The 18,549-nt window shown below is 38.1% G+C and overlaps 1 protein-coding gene across 12 annotated transcripts in view; it reads left to right on the top strand.

The window, feature by feature from the left end:
- KMT2C (lysine methyltransferase 2C) overlaps positions 1-18,549 on the top strand; it is a 145,659-nt gene that overhangs the window by 65,122 nt on the left and 61,988 nt on the right. For 11 of the 12 annotated variants that reach the window (XM_080973918.1, XM_080973924.1, XM_080973916.1 and 8 more), the window contains exons 7-14: positions 2,525-2,687; positions 3,363-3,534; positions 6,262-6,376; positions 7,270-7,442; positions 7,983-8,143; positions 9,835-9,945; positions 11,515-12,227; positions 17,420-17,539. In XM_080973918.1, the coding sequence (XP_080830044.1) occupies positions 2,525-2,687; positions 3,363-3,534; positions 6,262-6,376; positions 7,270-7,442; positions 7,983-8,143; positions 9,835-9,945; positions 11,515-12,227; positions 17,420-17,539 (1,728 nt within the window). The remainder of the gene's footprint in view (positions 1-2,524; positions 2,688-3,362; positions 3,535-6,261; positions 6,377-7,269; positions 7,443-7,982; positions 8,144-9,834; positions 9,946-11,514; positions 12,228-17,419; positions 17,540-18,549) is intronic. The other variant, XM_080973925.1, reaches the window with a different exon arrangement.

The following is an 18,549-nucleotide window of genomic DNA, read 5'->3' as shown; positions in this document are numbered from 1 at the left end:
CGTGGGAAAGGGAGGTCATTAATGAGGTTCAATCCTGCGGATTGTCTCTCCTTTACTTCGAGTCTATGACGTACAATCAAGCTAGAGCTGTGATCTCCCGGAGACTGAGTGACATTGCCAGACAAGAGGACATAGCCCAGGTAAAACCAGGGATGTTCCTAGGGGACCAGATTTATCGGACCATACCAGCCCCCTACCTTGCAGAAATCCACTATGTGGAATACCGTAGACTTTTTACAGCGGCTAGATTAAATGTCCTTGACTCTGCGATATTGTGGGGAAGGTACAGGGGAGTACCATACGCCCAGAGAACTTGTCATTGTGCCATGGGGGTGGTTGAGTCCACCGAACACATTCTCTTGACTTGCCCTTCTAATGCAGAGCTTAGACAAAATTTTATAGACCCACTCCTATGTCAATTCAGCTCCCTACCCGGAGAAAACCAGGTTTTACACTTGCTGAATAACGCCACTAGAGCTATACCTTCCTTGGTGGCCAAATTTCTCTTCTTAGCTTTTAAGCGTCGCAAGACTATAATTGACTGTATTGATATGGGGCTATCTGTTTAGCCCATTTTAGTGTTGGCTAAGTTTTAAAATCTTCCTGGATGTTTTTAACTGTGTATTGATAAAATGTACTTTTTTCTGACTGACGGTCGAATAAAAAGGATGATGATGATGATGACCTTCTGCATATTCCACACCAGCCACTGAAGCTGGATAGGATGACTTTGTTTTGGATCCTGTATTTTCAGGAAGTTACAACAGTGAGGGCTTACAGCAAGGCGTTCTTTATCGTTGCACTGATGTTGTGAAACTCCCTGATAAGGGAGAACAGTTTGGCACCTCCCTATATTTTTATTTTTTTAGGGCAAGTGAAGACCTGGGCTCATTTGTCCTGGGCTATGGTGGCAGTTACATGTAATATCTGTAATTTGAATTACTTGCTATGAGTATCTTTAAAACGTTTACTGTGTTCATCATTTATGACTGATTTGTGTGTATTTAGAATGTTGTTTTGGTACAGGTTTTGGTACTTTTGGCGGTGTGGGCAGGTGCCAGAGTTGACCCTGGACTCAATGAAGCACAGTGGACCAACACCAGCTGATGACATGGTTCCCCAAATCTCTTTTCTGATGAGAGCAGCTTTTGCATCTCATTTGGAAACCAAGGTCCCAGAGTCTGGAGGAAGAATGGGGAGGCACACAATGCCAGATGCTTGAAGTCCAGTGTGAAGTTTCTGCAGTCTGTGTTGATTTGAGGAGCCGTGTCATCAGCTGGTGTTGGTCCACTGTGCTTCATTAAGTCCAGGGTCAATGCAGCCGTCTACCAGGAGATTTTGGAGCACTTCATGCTTCCTTCCACAGACGAGCTTTATGGGGATGCTGACCTCATTTTCCAGCAGGACTTTGGCACCTGCCCACGCTGCCCAAAAGTACCAAAACCTGGTTCAGTGCCCATGGGATTACTGTGCTTGATTGGCCAGCAAACTCGCCTAACCTGAACCCCATAGAGAATCTATGGAGCATTGCCAAGAGAAAGATGAGAGACATGAGACCGAGCAATGCAGAAGAGCTGAAGGCTGCTATCGAAGCATCCTGGTCTTCCATAACACCTCAGCAGTGCCACAGGCTGATAGCATCCATGCCAGGCTGCATTGAGGCAGTAATTGATGCAAAAGGGGCCCAAACCAAGTACTGAGTACATATGCATGCTTCTACTTCTCAGAGGTCCAATATTGCTCTATTTGCAATTCTTGTTTTGCTGATTTCATTTAATATTCTAATTTTCTGAGATTGTTAATTTGGGGTTTTCATCAGCTGTACACCATGATCATCACAATTATAACAAATAAAGGCTTGACATATCTCGCTTTGCATGTCATGAGACTATCTCATATATTAGTTTCACCTTTTAAGTTGAATTACTGAAATAAATGAACTTTTCCACGATATTCTAATTTTTTGAGTTTCACCTGTATGTCTAAAACAATTAGTATAGATGAAGTGAATAATTTATTTAATGGTTTGCTGTAATAAATTAATTTATGAATCACCATACACTATTTTGTTTTGAATTCCATGCTGTGAATTTTTTCTTAAAAGTTATGGCTGGGATAATGAAAGGGACTGAAAAATATATTGTGTTGGATAAATTGTACTGGAATACCTTCAGTCTGAAAACTCCACTGTTTGTGCATAGTCTGGCCCTCTGAGTGGATTGTTCATTGTGCAAAACCAAAACCACTAGAGGTGTGTATTTCAGTGTGCCTACAGTAAATGGATTATTGGTTTGTGAACAGGAAATACAAATCCCAATCTCCAGTAAGCTCTGAGGTCTACTGGATGACTTGGACTAAGTCACTATGTTTTCCTAGCATAACTCACATGAAGATTGTGAGAATAAACCTAGGAAGTATTGAAAAACTCATAGCACACAGAAAAATGCTATACTCCTGTGAACCTTCTGCCTAGTGGGATTGATTTTAACCACAATACTAAATAGGTGCATGCTTTGTTTTTCAGCGATGTGCATATTGCAAGCACCTTGGAGCCACTATCAAATGCTGTGAAGAGAAATGCACCCAGATGTACCATTATCCATGTGCTGCTGGAGCAGGCACTTTTCAGGACTTTAATAATTTTTCCCTTCTTTGCCCAGACCACATTGACCAGGCCCCACAAAGATGTAAGTAGCAGTAGTGAGCTAAAGCTTCAGTTCATACCTGTTGATGATCAGTACAAAATTCCTTTTTTTGTTACTGGATCCAGATCAATTCTTTATTGCTTACCTTTTATTCAACTATAATAAAAGGGAATTGGGGAAGAGAGTTATGTCCCAGCCTTTCCCAACTTCCAGTCTTTAATTCTAGCTGCTCTGAGTAAGGTGAAGGGTTACAGTCAGGAAAGTGGCAGGAAATCCATTTCCCTCCTTTCCCAATCTGTAGCTCTTCAAACAAACTCATGAGAAACAAGGGAAGGAAGCCAGGCTGCCTACCATTGGCTTACTTGTGGCTGCTCACCCACCCACTTTGTAATCATCGCTCTTAATATATTAGTAAATAATTGTTCCCACTAAGCTGCTTGTCTTTTAAAAGTATTGGAGGACAAATTTTCCAATACTAGTTTCATTTTTAAAGGATGTAACCTGTGTGAAGCAGTTTGCTGTGCAAAGTGTCATTATGCACAGTCTGCTTTCATATGCACTTAAACGTCTGATTTCTTATATATTCTTCAGTTGTATTTTGCCAGCTTATTTAATTCTTATGTAGCATTGGAATAACGGGATAAAAATATTTATATAATGTAAAGCTTTATGACGACTCCTTCTAAAATGATGCAAAATTCATCTGTTAATTTACAGCAAAGGAAGAAGCAAACTGTGCAGTGTGTGATAGCCCTGGCGACCTCTTAGATCAGCTTTTTTGTACAACCTGTGGCCAGCATTACCATGGAATGTGCCTGGATATACAAGTGACACCTATAAAACGGGCAGGTTGGCAGTGTCCCGATTGCAAAGTGTGCCAGAACTGCAAGTAAGCAAAAGTAGACTGTGATTTTATTGTGTTTAGAACTGCAGGGAGTTGTGAAACTCAGTCCCGTCCTGTGACAGTTCTGTAGTCACCAGAGCCTGATAATGGAGACAAGGTGCTTTGGTAGTTGGAAGAGGAAATTCCCATAAAATTGTATTATTTAAAATGGGAGAGGGTGCTCTCTGAGGCAGAAATTGAGAGGTGAGGCAGACATGGAAATCTGTTTTAATGTATTGACCATGGTTATAAAAGGTGTAAGAGAATTTAACTAAAGGCTGTTACCTCCTCCTTTTCTTCCTCTGTGGAACTTGAAGATAAGCACTTGGACAGGTTTATGGGAATGGTCCCTGATTTCCATAACCAAACATGATTTGCTTACCAAAATGTTGATATGGCTTCTTCATTCTTGAGTGAAGAGTGGAGAAAACTTTCCATTAGGAATATTTGCTCTTGGTGCTGGAGACCCACAATGGATTGTGGATTCTGTTTGTTTACTGGCCCAAAGCACGGCACAACAGAGCCCTAGTTGAGTTGGTTTCTTTTTTTTTTTTTAAATCATATTTATTAAAGTTTCCAAAAATATAGAAATACAAAGAAAAAAGAAGAAGAAAAAAAGATATTTAAAAACCTTACTTTCATTGCCTACTTTCTGGGACTCCCCCCCGACTGTATTCCCCTTTCCTTAATTTGGTTCTACAAGCTCTCACTCCCAATTTGAAGCTTAATTTGTTTAACCCACTATCCAAATTGAATTGTACAAATCTTACCACCGTCCCACATCATTAACAAGAAAAGAAAAAAGATTTTCCCCAAGATCCACCCCAGTTCCTTCCACGAATTCCCTTTTTTTAAACACGTCCAATCAAAATAAAATGACATGCGTAAGTTATGTAAAGAACTAGAAAATAAGAGATATAGAAAAATTCAAAAGATGGTTACACAGCCTTTGGATTCCAAATCTCCCCCCCCCCCTTCCCCGGTTTGAATTCCCCATGTCCATCAGTCTATACATTATCAGCTTGGAAGTCTCAATTCATAACCAGATTTCTCCCCGATTCCATCTTGCCGGTTTTCTTTTAATTTATTAATTTTAATAATATTTAACTTCAAGTGTCCAATCTAACAAAGGCCTTTAATTTCCTTGATCTTTACCACTCCTCCCGTTGTTCTTTCCGTGTCGTAATCAGTCCTTTGTTCTTCTTATTCCTCACTTTCTCAGGTTTCTTGTCCTGTTCAGCTGCTAAAACTTTCTAATTCAGAAATCTGGTATCTCTACAGAGGTTTGTTATTCAGGAACAAAAACTTACGTCCAGTCCCTTCCTTTCTTCAATAGAAAATTCTATTGTCTCCTTTAATGTAAATACCTCTGTAGACAAAATACTATTTCAGTTTTGCAGCTTTCCCAGAAGATAACAAGTCCTGTGCGAATCCCAGAGTATTTTTCCACTTACGACCGTTCTTGTAATGTCCCGAAACCCCTCTAGGGGGATTGTAATAACTTTGTATCCTCTAATCCAAAAGTCAAATTGTTGCTTATTTTCCAACAGTTTATATCCATATTATAGCAAATTGTAACAAAATTAACCAGCAAAGTCCTCATAACAAAGTCCTCTTTATATTCTCCAGCTTTGACAGCTACTTTGACAGCTGTCAAAGTCTCCGTCTCTCTTCACCAGGCTCTGCGAATCGCCCCGGTTCCCAGGGGGGGGTTGCATTTTTCTTCTCACCCTCCACTCTTCTCCTCCAGCACAGTTCTTATAATTTCCCATCGTGAAATTAATGATTTTTATCAGGAGTATACTTCCCTTTGGACCTTGGTTACCCAGTCCTTGTTTTGGAATGCTTACAGTAGGGGGGGGGATTGACTTCCTTTTTAAATCGCCCCCGCTCGTGCCAAATCCGAAATTTTGAACCCGGTTTCCCAATTACTCACGGGTTGTTGTTAATAGTCCAAATTTTCAATGGAAGAAGTCAGCGCTCTCCGTCGAATGGCATGCGGCTGCGCTCGGCAGGGAAAGCAGAAGACTCAAAGCACCACGCCGCTCCCCGGCACCCGATCCGAAGCCTTTAAAAAGGCTCCTTCACGAGTCGGGAGGGCGCTAATGGTGCAAGCCGAGTAATCCATGTCCACGGACTCCGTGCCCGTGGTTTTTAAGGGTCCCCGCGTCGCCGGCGCGGTAGGACCCAGCCCCTGCCGAGCAGACTCCCTCCGGAGCTCGGAGGGAGTCCGCCATTCGGCGATGGCGCCAACCCGGAAGTCCTAGTTGAGTTGGTTTCAAGGAGGGTATTGAGACTAGTGCAAAGAAAAGGCCTCTCCCACCTACTAACTTCCCCTGTATCATTTACTTCTCACATTATCTGCAGCAACTTTAGCATATATGGCAAGGCTTTGATTGGTATTTCATTACTTCCATAACAATTAAGAGTTGTTAGACTTTTTAATTCTCGCTTTCTAGTATTTGTTTTTAATATTTGTGAGTGCATAATTATGATTTGAAATGTTGCACTGGTGGAGTAGCATGACATTTTATAGAGTCAAGTAATGAAACTGAACTATTGGCTCTATATTATTAGGTGTGACTTCAGGCTTCAGCATTGGATCATCTAACTTATTTTATAGTTGGTGCTTTACTGTTTAGTGCTTAGCTACCTTGCTGCAAAGTGCTATTTTGTTTTTTAAAGTATTTTCCTTCCTATCCAGCAAGCTTAACCTGCTAACCTCTTTCCTAGGCATTCTGGAGAAGACAACAAGATGCTTGTGTGTGATACATGTGACAAAGGGTATCATACTTTTTGTTTACAACCAGTTATGGACTCTGTACCAACAAATGGCTGGAAATGCAAAGTGAGTTTACATTTTGAAATTGGAAGTTGATTACATAAGAAGCCTGCTTTTATGTTCTTTTAGCCCACTCAACTCACTTCAGCTAATGAATAGCAACACAGAGAATCTCTGGTTAATCTCATGTTGATTTTCAAGTGACCTTTACTTCTGCCAACTACAATCTTTTAAAATAAGTGCAAAAAAAGAGGTATCTGAAGAAGTGTGCATGTACACGAAAGCTCATACCAATAACTAACTTAGTTGGTCTCTAAGGTTCTACTGGAAGGAATTTTTTGTTTTGTTTTGACTACGGCAGACCAACACGGCTACCTACCTGTGCAAAAAAGAGGGATAAGTATGCCAAATATATAACACAATATTCTTTTTTACCTCACATACTTAATTTACTAACTGTTTAGTACAGATTTAGAAATCATGAGATCAGTTTCTCGCCCCTTTGAAATTGACATTTACAAGGAAAAAGAAGTCCCAACTTACAATAGAGGAGCAGATATTTATTCAGACTATATTTACATTGTCAAGAGTTAGTATATAATTCAATTTTCAGGAGAAAGAAAGGATGCTTTTCATTTTATTTTCTGTCCATCAAAGGTTAATAATCCTTTTGATCATGTCTGCATGGAGACTTAAGTTTCTACTGGCAAGAGAACTATGTCCCATAAAAGACATCCTTGTCAAAGACTTTCTTGTCTAGTGGAAGTGCAGTGTGAAAATTTACCCTTAGGCTGCATTTTGAATAGATTATGGACTACTAGTTTTGTTCGTTAAACTTCCAGATAAATAAAATTAAAGTTCCTCTTTCTGTCAATGTAGAACATGTTTGCCAGTGATTGTTTTTGATGCAATAGCATAGTATCATAAACAGGAAATACTTCCTTTTCTCATATTTTCAGAACTGCAGGGTATGTGCAGAATGTGGCACACGGACCAGTAGTCAGTGGCATCACAACTGTCTTATGTGTGATAGTTGTTACCGTCAGCAAGACAATTTGCCTTGTCCTTTCTGTGAAAAATCCTCCAATCCAGACTTGCAAAAAGACAAGTTGCATTGTCATATGTGCAAAAGGTAGGAAACCTAACTATCATTTTAAATTATTGGATAACTCTGCTACTTCTTAATGGCCCTCAACCTTTTTGTTAAAGTGGCCCCATGTTGCATCCAGCTTTGATCTATTGAAGACACTTCATTTTCTGCAATATTATATGCGTATCAACTACTGTTCATCCATCATGAGACTTGCCACAAGGTTCTCAGAATCTTCTGATAAATTCTGTCCCCATATAGGGTTAACTGTTCAGTGTATGGTTGGCTTCTTCAAGTTTTAAATAGATCTGGAACTAAGTCTTATAGGATTATTGTAGTTATGTATATGTACACAAAACAATTACTCATTATTGAATGTAGCGCATTGGATCAGTTCTGCAAGTAAAGTGGATTCAGATGCTTTTATGAATCCCTTTTAGGTATTGGTTTGATTTGAGGTGCCCAAAAATCCAGAAAATCCAGAGTTTTAAAAATTATTATTTTTTACAATGAAGATAGGATTTCAGTGGGACATTTTAAATAAATTCATTAATGTGAATTTTTGACTAATGATTCCCTTAGGTGGATTCACATAGAATGTGACAAATTTCCCGATAACGAACTGGATACTCACTTAAAAGAATACACCTGCAGTCTTTGCAAATACTTAGAAGCAGAAGAGGAACATGTACAGGCATGTGATGTGATGGATACTGCCCAACTTCTTCCTGAAACTGGTACAGGTAAAAGACACTCTTTCTCCTTTCATATTTTCCATGCCCACTGCTTGTCTTTCATTTGATATTTGGGGAGCACGTCCTGTATAATATTATGGCTGCCAACATTGCAGCCAAAAAGCACTGGGGGGGGGGGGATACAATCATCTTTTAAAAATCTTCACACTACTGTACGTCATTGAGATTCCAGCTCCAAAGGCTCTCAGGACAAAGCCAGAAAACCTTTAACACTAAAACATCTTCCAGAAATTGAATATCGAATTTTATAGCACCATTCTCAGCTTTTTTTAAAAAAGGGGAACATGCTGCCAAGCAAAAGACTATTTTATTGAATAGGTTTTGCCATGGTTTGTACTTGAAGAAAAATTGTGGAATATATTCTTGTCTCACAGCAAGAGTGGCATTGCCATTTTAACAACAAAGAAAAATATGAAGCTTTTATAGGAGATGGGTTGTTTCATTCCATACTCCCAAGAGATTACTTTTGTACAATTATTTCAGATTTGAAGCCAATGTAAATGATCATTTCCTCATACTGAAGTTTTCACTTTAATGATGTCAGTCTCCAAGACGAACAGATTACTTACTGAATTCAGCAGCGCTACAAATTGTTCTGCCATTTTGAACTTTGCTAGGCTTTTTCACATAAAAAGACATATTCATATGCCTTTTAACAGTAATATTCTCTGTGGATCTCCTTTTTTAGGAGCTAAGAGTTTAATATTCTTGTAGAGGTCGTCTCCATGCTCCTGCTTGCTTTTGTGCATTTTAATGAGTTTTACTAGTATGAAAGCATGTTACTGTTCTGGCTTTTTAAAAGTAGATTTCAGGTTAGGATATACTACAGAGAGTTTGTGACCAAAAGATAGGTTATTAATTTGAAATATTGGGATTTTACAGCTTTTACAAGTTTTAAAATCCAAGTTCAGCATTTCTTCTTTGTTTTCATTGAATCATGGACATAGAATAAAAGTTTCCTATTTTACACTTTGGTAAAGTCTTTGGAAGTCACTGAGGTTGAAGCTATTTCCAGGATCAGTCTTAAATGGCAGTGTTAATTTGTACAAGAATGTTAATACTTGTGCTACAATTCTGCCAAATTTAAAGCAGTACAAGCTTTAGGACACTTTACCCTGACAGAAGTGCATATGGTATCCTAGTTGATTATGAAACTCATTCCCTTAACTTATGAATAAGATATTCTCTTATACCCAAATTTTGTACTTACCATCTAACTCATTCAGATCATGCTGACAGCATTCAGGCATAACAGTAAACCGTAGTTATCGGTTTACTGTGTATGAATTTATCCTGCTTGCTTCACTCTTCCCATCTACTACTGGGATGAAACGTACCACAATTTTTGGCATAGCATTATGCCTGAACCAAGGATTATGACTTGTTTTGTTGAAACAAACCATGCTTAGTAAAAGAAAGCACAAATTTTGGCTACAGACCATGGTTTGATCGAAGCATGTACTGCTAAACCAGGGATTATGGTTTGTTTCTCCCAAGTGCTGATGTTGAAGAGTAATGTGGGTACATTAGCTTGTGTACAGTAAACCATTAACTGTGTGTGCTCACTGTTAAAATATCATTTTGTGGAAGCAAAAAGGTCAAGCTCCAAGATAAGTTAATGATGGTGAGTAATACAATAAATGCTGCATGGAGATTTTTAAAAGTGTTTGCTTCTTAAGTTTGTGCAGATGAAATAGAAACAGAAGAAGGAGGAGATGTAGCCAACAAGGACCAACTAGTAATGGATAGCAGCCTTGCTCAAGAATCAACGGTTAAGTGTGGCACAGATGGTAAGAGCATTTTTCTTTTGATGTGACACAATACACCCATATACACATAAATACTGTATGTGGAATCTTATTTACAAAAATCTAAATCCAAAAGCATTTGGAGAATTAAGATGTTCCTTTTTTTCTTTTTCTTTTTTGAAGATGTGCCATTGGAACAGTACAAAGTATTGTTAAGGTCTTCAAAACAAATGCACAATATAAAAGTACAAAATAATTTCTATAATAAGCAGTGGAGTTAATAGTTGATTACTGGACTTTTCTTGCCAAGGCTGGGATGCATCTGTGCATCCTGCTCACTTGAGCAGTAGAATGAGGGAAGTCTATTATTCATTCCCAATGGTAGGGAAGAATTGAAAGATTTTTGTGAATGCCAATTTAGAAGGCAGTGAAAAAAAGCAGGAGAAGCTAGATAATTTTTTTTAATTATGCAAATGCCACTGGGGGTGAAAGTCAGCATATGGAGAAAATGCCAGTTGGAAAAGTCATAGGGGGGGAAACTAAGTTAGGGATCACAGAGGTTAAAAAAAATGAACATGAGGGTCTCATGTGCAGCTATTGCCTAAAGCAAAAAATAAAAATAAATATTGCATCTTTCAATCTTAATTATAAGCTCCAGAGATCAGCCGGATCCATTTTAAAAGCCTGGGTGTGTAAAAGGGTCTTGTTTTTGGAATTGATTTTGATGATGTGATTTCAAAATTTGCAGAGAAAAAAGTTAGGAAAAAGGTTTTTAAGTGCTTATGCTCACAATGTTAGGTAAATAAACCAGAAAATAACACTTGCAACTGTAAGTATCTTATTTTTCCTTCTGTTAATAATTTCAATGGGGGGGATGGACAAGAAATTTTCTGCACCGGGTACCACCTGACCTTGCTACACCACTGACACTGGGTAGAGTTTTGGTCACTGTACATAAAGAAGGAAATTGCAGAGCTGGGAAATGAACCGAAAAGGGCAGTCAGCATGACTGGGGGCTTTGTGCATCTTCCCTGTAAGGGAAGGCTAAAGTGTTCTCAGGATTAAGTTTCAAACTGTGGGCCACCTAATTGAATTGATTAACAGTTGAATCAGGACAAACAAGCAGGAACTATTTTTTCATACTTTATTTGCTCAAGAGCTAGACAAACCATGGAAGATGGTTCTGCCGATGGCTATTAGCTATGATTGCTAAATGGAACCCATATGGTTTGATCATATGATTTTGTTGATTAGTTGTTTAGTCGTGACCCCATGGACCAGAGCACGCCAGGCACTCCTGTCTTCCACTGCCTCCTGCAGTTTGATCAAACTCATGTTAGTAGCTTCGAGAACACTGTCCAACCATCTCATCCTCTGTCGTCCCCTTCTCCTTGTGCCCTCAATCTTCCCCAAGATCATATGATACAGAATGATAATAGAATATCTTCAGAATTTCAAGATGTAGGACTAGCAGTACAGGCCACACATGCTTGTTAACTGTTCACATATTTTTCACATATTTCACGAATGTTCACATATTTTTTAAAAGACACTTTTACACTAGAGATACTCTAATTTCAGACTCAAATGAAATGTTCTAATTTATTTCAGGCTTCTCATTAAATGAAAATAATGGTGAACTGGAAACAGAGGCTCCTGACCATTTTGGTAAAAGTGAAATAGAAACATCTCCTAAAAAGACTCCTGCATCTGATCTTAATCATGCTGATAAAAATATAGAAATGACAGAAAATATTTCAAATACAATGCAGCAAGTCTTAGACAAGCAAACTGAGGAAACAAAACAATCACAGGAAAGCACTGAGGTATTTGAAATGTCCACAGAGGAATCTCAGCTTCCACCAGAGATACCTGAGGATGTAGCAAAGATATCGGAAACCTTCAATTTGGTCAATAGCGAGAGCAGCTTCTGTAAGAAGGAAGAGCAAGTAGAAACAACGATGGTGTCAGAAGCTGCAGAAGGAGATGACACTCCTGAAAATTATGAAACGTCATCTCTTCCTGCAAATGAAAGTTGTGCAACTGACAGCTCACCACTGGAAGATAAATCTTTAAAGTCACCAGCTGAAACACAATCTTTATTTTCATCATCTGTTGAATTAAACAAGTCCAGTGTGTCTTCCTCACCAGCAGCCTCACTAGAGTTAGGCTCTTCACATGACACAATGCGTAGTCAGATGTCACCACTAGAATCCTCTATAACTCTTCCAACAACATACGTATCGCTCACTCCAAAAATTGGAATGGGAAAACCAGCTATCACCAAAAGAAAGTTTTCTCCTGGGAGACCAAGGTCAAGACAGGTGAGCATGTTTTACTGAAATCAGTTACAAAAAGCATTTTAGTTGTATTGTTTACCCGAATCATTACTTTGGCTATGACATCAAGAGAGGTATTTGTTTTGCCTTCCTGTCTGAAACTGAGACTACAGAGTCTGTTGTTAGCTTCTTAGTACACTTCTTTACCAACAGTTTACTGTGGAGAACTGATTTCATGAGTAAATGTTTGTACAGATTTTGTCAGAAAGAAAGAAAAAGAAGTAATTACCGGTATGTTTCCTGTGGTTTTTCTGAAAGGTTTGTATTCTGGAATTAATTCAAGGTAAAGCATATTTTCCAATATTACTAATTTAGCTAGAGTGTTCAGATGTCCAGACCAAACATTTATTACTTGTAGGTGGTGAAAAACAATGCTGTTCAAAGATTTGCTGTGCAAGTCTCATTTAATTCTCTTTAGAACCCACACATTACTTAGATAATTTATTTCACTGCTGATTTCATGAACTTCTTTATAGTTTCCCCCTCTATTCTTAGTCTGCATATATATTCTAAATGAAATAATATTAATTGGTAAAAAGAGAATAAAATGTCCTGATAAAATGGCTGATTTAGATTTCTAATTATTATAAATTATTCCTAGGTGCAGGAACCTTAAAAAACATGGATTTTCCTATGAAAGTTGTTTTTCATTTAGACAGGTTCCACCCCCCTGAAGAGTAAAATAATTAATGTTTTTATTTTATCACAATTTATTTAATGTTCATGCTATGCTTAATACTGAATACATAATTAGCCATGTCTGCTTTAGCCCACACAATTTTTGGTACAGTAATGGGTTTCACTGACTTCTACTAAATTATAATCCGTTTATATTTTCTTTGCAACCTCTCTTTAACAATAATGCATATACAGTAGAACCTCGGAAGCTGAACACCTTTGAACTTTCGGCTCCCAAGTGATTGAAACCTGATCGTGATTGTTCCAGTTTTTGGAAGCCAAAAATCCAGCGTGGCTTCTGATTGGCTGCAGGACGCTCCTGCAACCAATCAGAAGCCACGCATTGGGAGTTGAACGCTTTGGATGTCGAACGGACTTCTGGAACGGATTCCGTTCGACTTCCAAGGTACGACTGTATAGTTATGGTTGCAATCCTATGTTCATTGGAAGATCTGCCCTCAGAAGTCTCTTCCTTAGCAAGGAAGGTGGACTGCCGTCACACATCTGGCTTTACTGATGTTCTAATGGTGGAAAAGGCAAAAAGGAGGCATGTAAGGGACTGATTGGGAGAGGACTTCTAGTCCCCTGACACACAGTGGCAGCACTAGAAAAAATGGGCAGGGGCACAGAAGAGAAATATATGTCTAGGTGGACAAGTTGTTAAGGTCTTTGAAAGAAAATTAACAGTATATGTTAATGTAGAGTCCAGCAACTGGGCATGCATTGAAGGGCAGCATTCTAAGTTTTACTCAGAGAAGATCCATTTTTTGGCTCTCCCCCAAAATCTCAACAACTTTTGAGGCTGCAGTCTCTTGGAAGTTGGACATGCCTGGTATAATGTATTAATTGCCTAGTCTTTTAATTGAGAGTCTAAGAACCAACTGCATGAGAATCAATAGAAACTGTAATCTAGAAAAAGACCAATTATATAGGTAAACAGTTTTGCTTTTGGGAAATGAAGAAGCAAAATAAGACCCACTTGATTGAGCAGTATGTAAAACTTTAAGCATTTGTATCTCAAAATTGCCTCTTATCTAGCTGTCAATAGTAGATTTTGGGTGCAATTCAGATAAAATGGAACATACCTAATGTACGAAACCTGCTTCCTTCCTTCCTCAATTATTGGGGGAGGTGACAGGTTAGCACTTGGAAGGTAAACACTCATTCTAGGCAAGCCATTAGAAACAAATTGTATTATAAGCAAATATCTGATGCTTTTGAATGCTATCAGTTCAATCTTTTGTTTTCATTTCTCTGGTTACTATATTTGTGCTAGAATGTAACCTTTTAAGTTGTATTTTTAATCTTTTGTTATCCTTGCCCCTAAATCATGTGCTAGACATATATAGGATTTTGTGTATTTCTTCTGGCAAAGGACAATTAGCTTTCATACTACTAATTAGGAATTAGTTTGTGGGGAAATGGGTCTCTTGCATTTGCGTTTTTAAATCTTGTCTGTTGGAAACATTCCCTGACTGCAAAAAGGTAAGTAATGGGAGTACTTACCCCCACTAATTTGGATGGCATTTGGGTGGTATACTTGTGTAGGCCTTAATGCTTTTGTAGACAGGTAGCTGGCAGAATAAGAAATTCTCTTCAAGAAAGATGACAATGTTAGGAAATGAAGAGATTCAGGACCACTGGTCTGCTTTTCAAAGCCTATGTTAGCCATGCAACTTAGCTATTAAGAAGTTGGTAAAAGTGTATCAGTGGCTGGCAGCACTTCCTGCTCTGCCTAAATAAATGTACTGTGAGAGTGCCTCTTCTTACCACCTATGTTCCAGGAATCCAAAACTTTCCATAAGCACACCTGAGATTTGAGAAGATGTTCTGGGCACCATCATAAAATGGCTGCCATGGACACATGATCCATTACAGAAAGGCTGCTGTTGAGTGGACACTGCCTGTTAAAAAATGTTGGGAGCCACAGAAGAAATTCAAGATGTATTCGCCTCCCCTGCAACCTCCCTGCATCTTTAAACACAATTTTGATTTGTCCCATGCATGCTTATTTCCAGAAAATATGGCATGCTGCCTAAGATATTTGAGGAATTACATGAATACTATTTCAGTTTACATAAATATCCTAACACAGACCATGGGAAGTTCTGATGATTTACAACAGAAGTTGATGTAGGGACATAATTATATAAATTCTGACCATACTAGGTTTAACTTGTAGGTTTCATTTAAGAGAATGTTGGGGGTTTAGATAGAAAGAAACCAAACATGCTGCTATTTTGAAGGCAGTTGTGGCAAAGCAATATTATGCGCATTTACCAGCCAGCATGCCTTAAGTCTCAATAAAAATAATTACCACTACCGACACTGACCAATATGTATGTATAAAGGCTCACTGGATAGATGCAGCTTAGTTTTTTGTTTTAATGGTGCTGCTCAGGATCCTTTTGAAAAAGGAAGCTGCACTAGTACGAAGACACAGAATTTGATACTTCTAGCAGGACCTTGGAGTTTCCAGTGGTGGATATTATTGGTGTGTCCTGCTTCTTCTTCATTCTGATTGGTTAGAGTTGTGCAGGAGTTGGTTTCCGTCAGGGTCACACTCCCTGATAGCACAGTTAGTAATACATAATCCACTCCTGCACGATAAACCAGAAAAAATAGAGATAGGACACATCTGTAATATCAGACTGGAACTTGCTTGCTGTTGAACTGCTGCCTCTTCCTGCTACTTGCTGGCTGTGCCCTACCTTCATTTTGTTCCTGTTCATTATAGGCAAGTAGGAATGGACTTTCCATTGGGCAGTGTAGTTGTTAACATTTTTCTTAAACTTTTGATCTGTGTTGTTGATGCTGTGTGTTTCTTTATTAATTAATATCAATTCTAAGGAAATGGCAGTTTGTTTCAGAGTGCACACCAATTACTACTTTTTGTTTTATTTTTGTTTTAAGTAAATGAGCTTTCTCCTGAGTTGTGCTTTCATGGACATTAATCAAAAGCCTGAGTGTTCTTCCTGTTTTTGAGAATCTCTTTTGAAGATAATGGTCTTATTTAGACATGGCACCAGATTATGATTTGGGTAGTTAGCGAATTAATCTTCTGATGATGCACTCACTCACATGTGCTAATTGCTTTCATTATTTCCTGATTCTTGACAAACCATATTTTGCTATTTTGTCTGTATACATAACACTAGTGTGTCAGCTGACATCTTCAAGAAGCTAGCTGCACACACAAATGTAGACATAGTCTTATGTTTAGTATATTTAGGATGAAATTTCATAGAATCATATTTTAGTACTTTTATTAAGTTATGAAAGTGGAGTTTTAGTGCTACAAGACTTCTCAGCGCTAGAGTAGCCTAAAAGATTTTGTTGTACAAGTGTCTGTTTGATAAAACAACTGTATTTCTGAGGGTACCTAAAGTTTAGAGACTTCTTCCAGTTATGAGAGGGAAGAGGAAGCTGTTATCCTCCAGAGACATTGTGGGAGTCCATCAGTACTAGCCAGCACGGGATGACAGAAGTTGCAGTTCAGTCACATTTGGAGGGCCACAGTATCTCCAATCCTGAAATTTGAGGAACCCTATTCCTAAATATTTTTGTGTGTGGAAACTGAGAGCATTACTGATACTTTTCAAAGAAGCAGCCACCTGTTACACTTACTGTAGATGCATAGCAAAAGTGAAATAAAGGATTGGGGGTGGAGAGTTCTGGGATCCTTACAGATGACGTCTGATCCCCAGTCTCCATCTAGGGATTGTATTCCTATACCTAAAGAGTTATGTACAAGTATAGAAAACTCATATGCGCAATTCAGCTCATGGAAATTGCCTTGGTGAATCCAATCTTAGTCCATTTTTGGACTCTACAGAATACAGTATATTAGGCACTTATAGACATGATTGCTTGCTAATTTTATTTGATATAAGAATTTCAGTTGTTTTTTTAAATAGTGCTTGGGTGGTATAGCTTCAGCTCATGGATATTTTAACTGTTCGTTTATTTTTCATTTTCATATTATACCTTTTATTTTAATCCATTTTTGTCTGCTATGCTTCTTAGCTTTTCTGGTTTGTAATTTTTAAAAATTTATTTTAACAGTCACACAACATGGCCCAAGTCAGTTGCCTTCTCCAAGATGCAGACTGAAATATAGAAATAATATCGCCATAAAAATATAGCCATGATCCCAAATAGGTGTATCTTGGTTTAGTATTGTAGTAATAAAAGTTATAACTGAGTCACAGTCACACTTCATATCTTCCTCATGCCAAGCAATCTTTTGTTTTCCGGCAGTGCTTCTCTTTTATATTTATTATTTAATTAACATTTTATTCACACTTGAAGTCTGATGCTCATCCTGTATAAATGTGAGTGCTAGGTTGAAATTTATCCCAGTAAATCCATGTGTTTGTTAAACCAAGTATTTGTGTGCCTGCATGTGCTTTGCTTTCAGAACTTTTTATTTGCGTTCTTTATTTTTATTTTATTTGGCTGAGTTTTATACATCTATTTTCTCACCTGACATATCCTAGGGGGCTTGGAGTAGCCATAATACAGTGAGCCCACCTTCCTGGTCCCCAGACATTTCAGAAGGTCGGGAAACTTTTAAGTCCAGACCGCTACCTGGCAGTGCCATATGGAGCATCAAAGTGGTAATTAATTTGTATTTATATTCTTGTTATCCTTTGCTATCTCTCTGCTGTTCTCCATTATAAAAAGATACTAATGAAAACTCTTCTGAAGCATAGCTAAATTAATATGCTACTTAAACCCAATTTTTAAACAGCTGTATAACTTGCTTTTTAAAAATCCCTACATTCTCTCTCAGTGCATGCAGAATGAACATTGAGTCAATTTCTAATTCAGCTGTATGTGGTGCTTAACGCCTACAGGGTGTATTCTGTACACTGTAACTGGGCCATGTTGTATCTTATGAGTTCCTGCTATCAACTGGATGGAGTCTGAAATAAAACATAGATGGGAGACCAATGTATATGGTGTCTGAAACCTCCAGTGGCCAGTGCATACTTTAGAGGTTGCTGTAAGACTAATTTTCTCTGCTCCTCCTCCAGAAGGTCTCACACAAAGGGCTGCAGATTATTATTTCCATACAAAGAGTTTAATGGCAGCTTGTTACTAACATAAAAAGTAAAGGTAGCTGTGTGGCTCCACAAAGTCAAAAATCCATATTAGGACAGTACCTTTATTAGGTCAACCAAAATATCACAATATAGTATGCAAGGTTCTGAATTTTCCAGAATTCTTCACCAGAATCTAGCCTAAGATTTTTTTAAATCTCAAAAGCTGAAATACTAAATGTGCCCTGAAAGATTATCAGCATAATATAGATACAGTACAGATAAAATCAATATTTTTATTTTTGCAGTATTTTTGTGAAAGTTATTGTATTACCTCTTGTTTACTAGGTGCTGCTGCTTTTTGTTGTGCTTTCTGTTTCAAAATAACGTTTAGTTGTATACATTATTAGAAGAGATGAACTCTGTATCTGGAGTAACCAGCCTAAGACCTGAACAAGCTGAAAAGAATTTTTCTTCTCATGAGACTTAGAATTGTTCATTTGTATTCTCATTTTCAGCACGCTCACGTTTGATTGATATGTTTGTATCAGTAATTATACTATTAATTTAATATTAAGTTTCAT

Source organism: Podarcis pityusensis (assembly GCF_964106645.2).
Source record: "Podarcis pityusensis genome assembly, chromosome: 12".
NCBI lineage: Eukaryota > Metazoa > Chordata > Lepidosauria > Squamata > Lacertidae > Podarcis > Podarcis pityusensis.
This window is presented reverse-complemented; position numbering and strand designations above follow the sequence as displayed.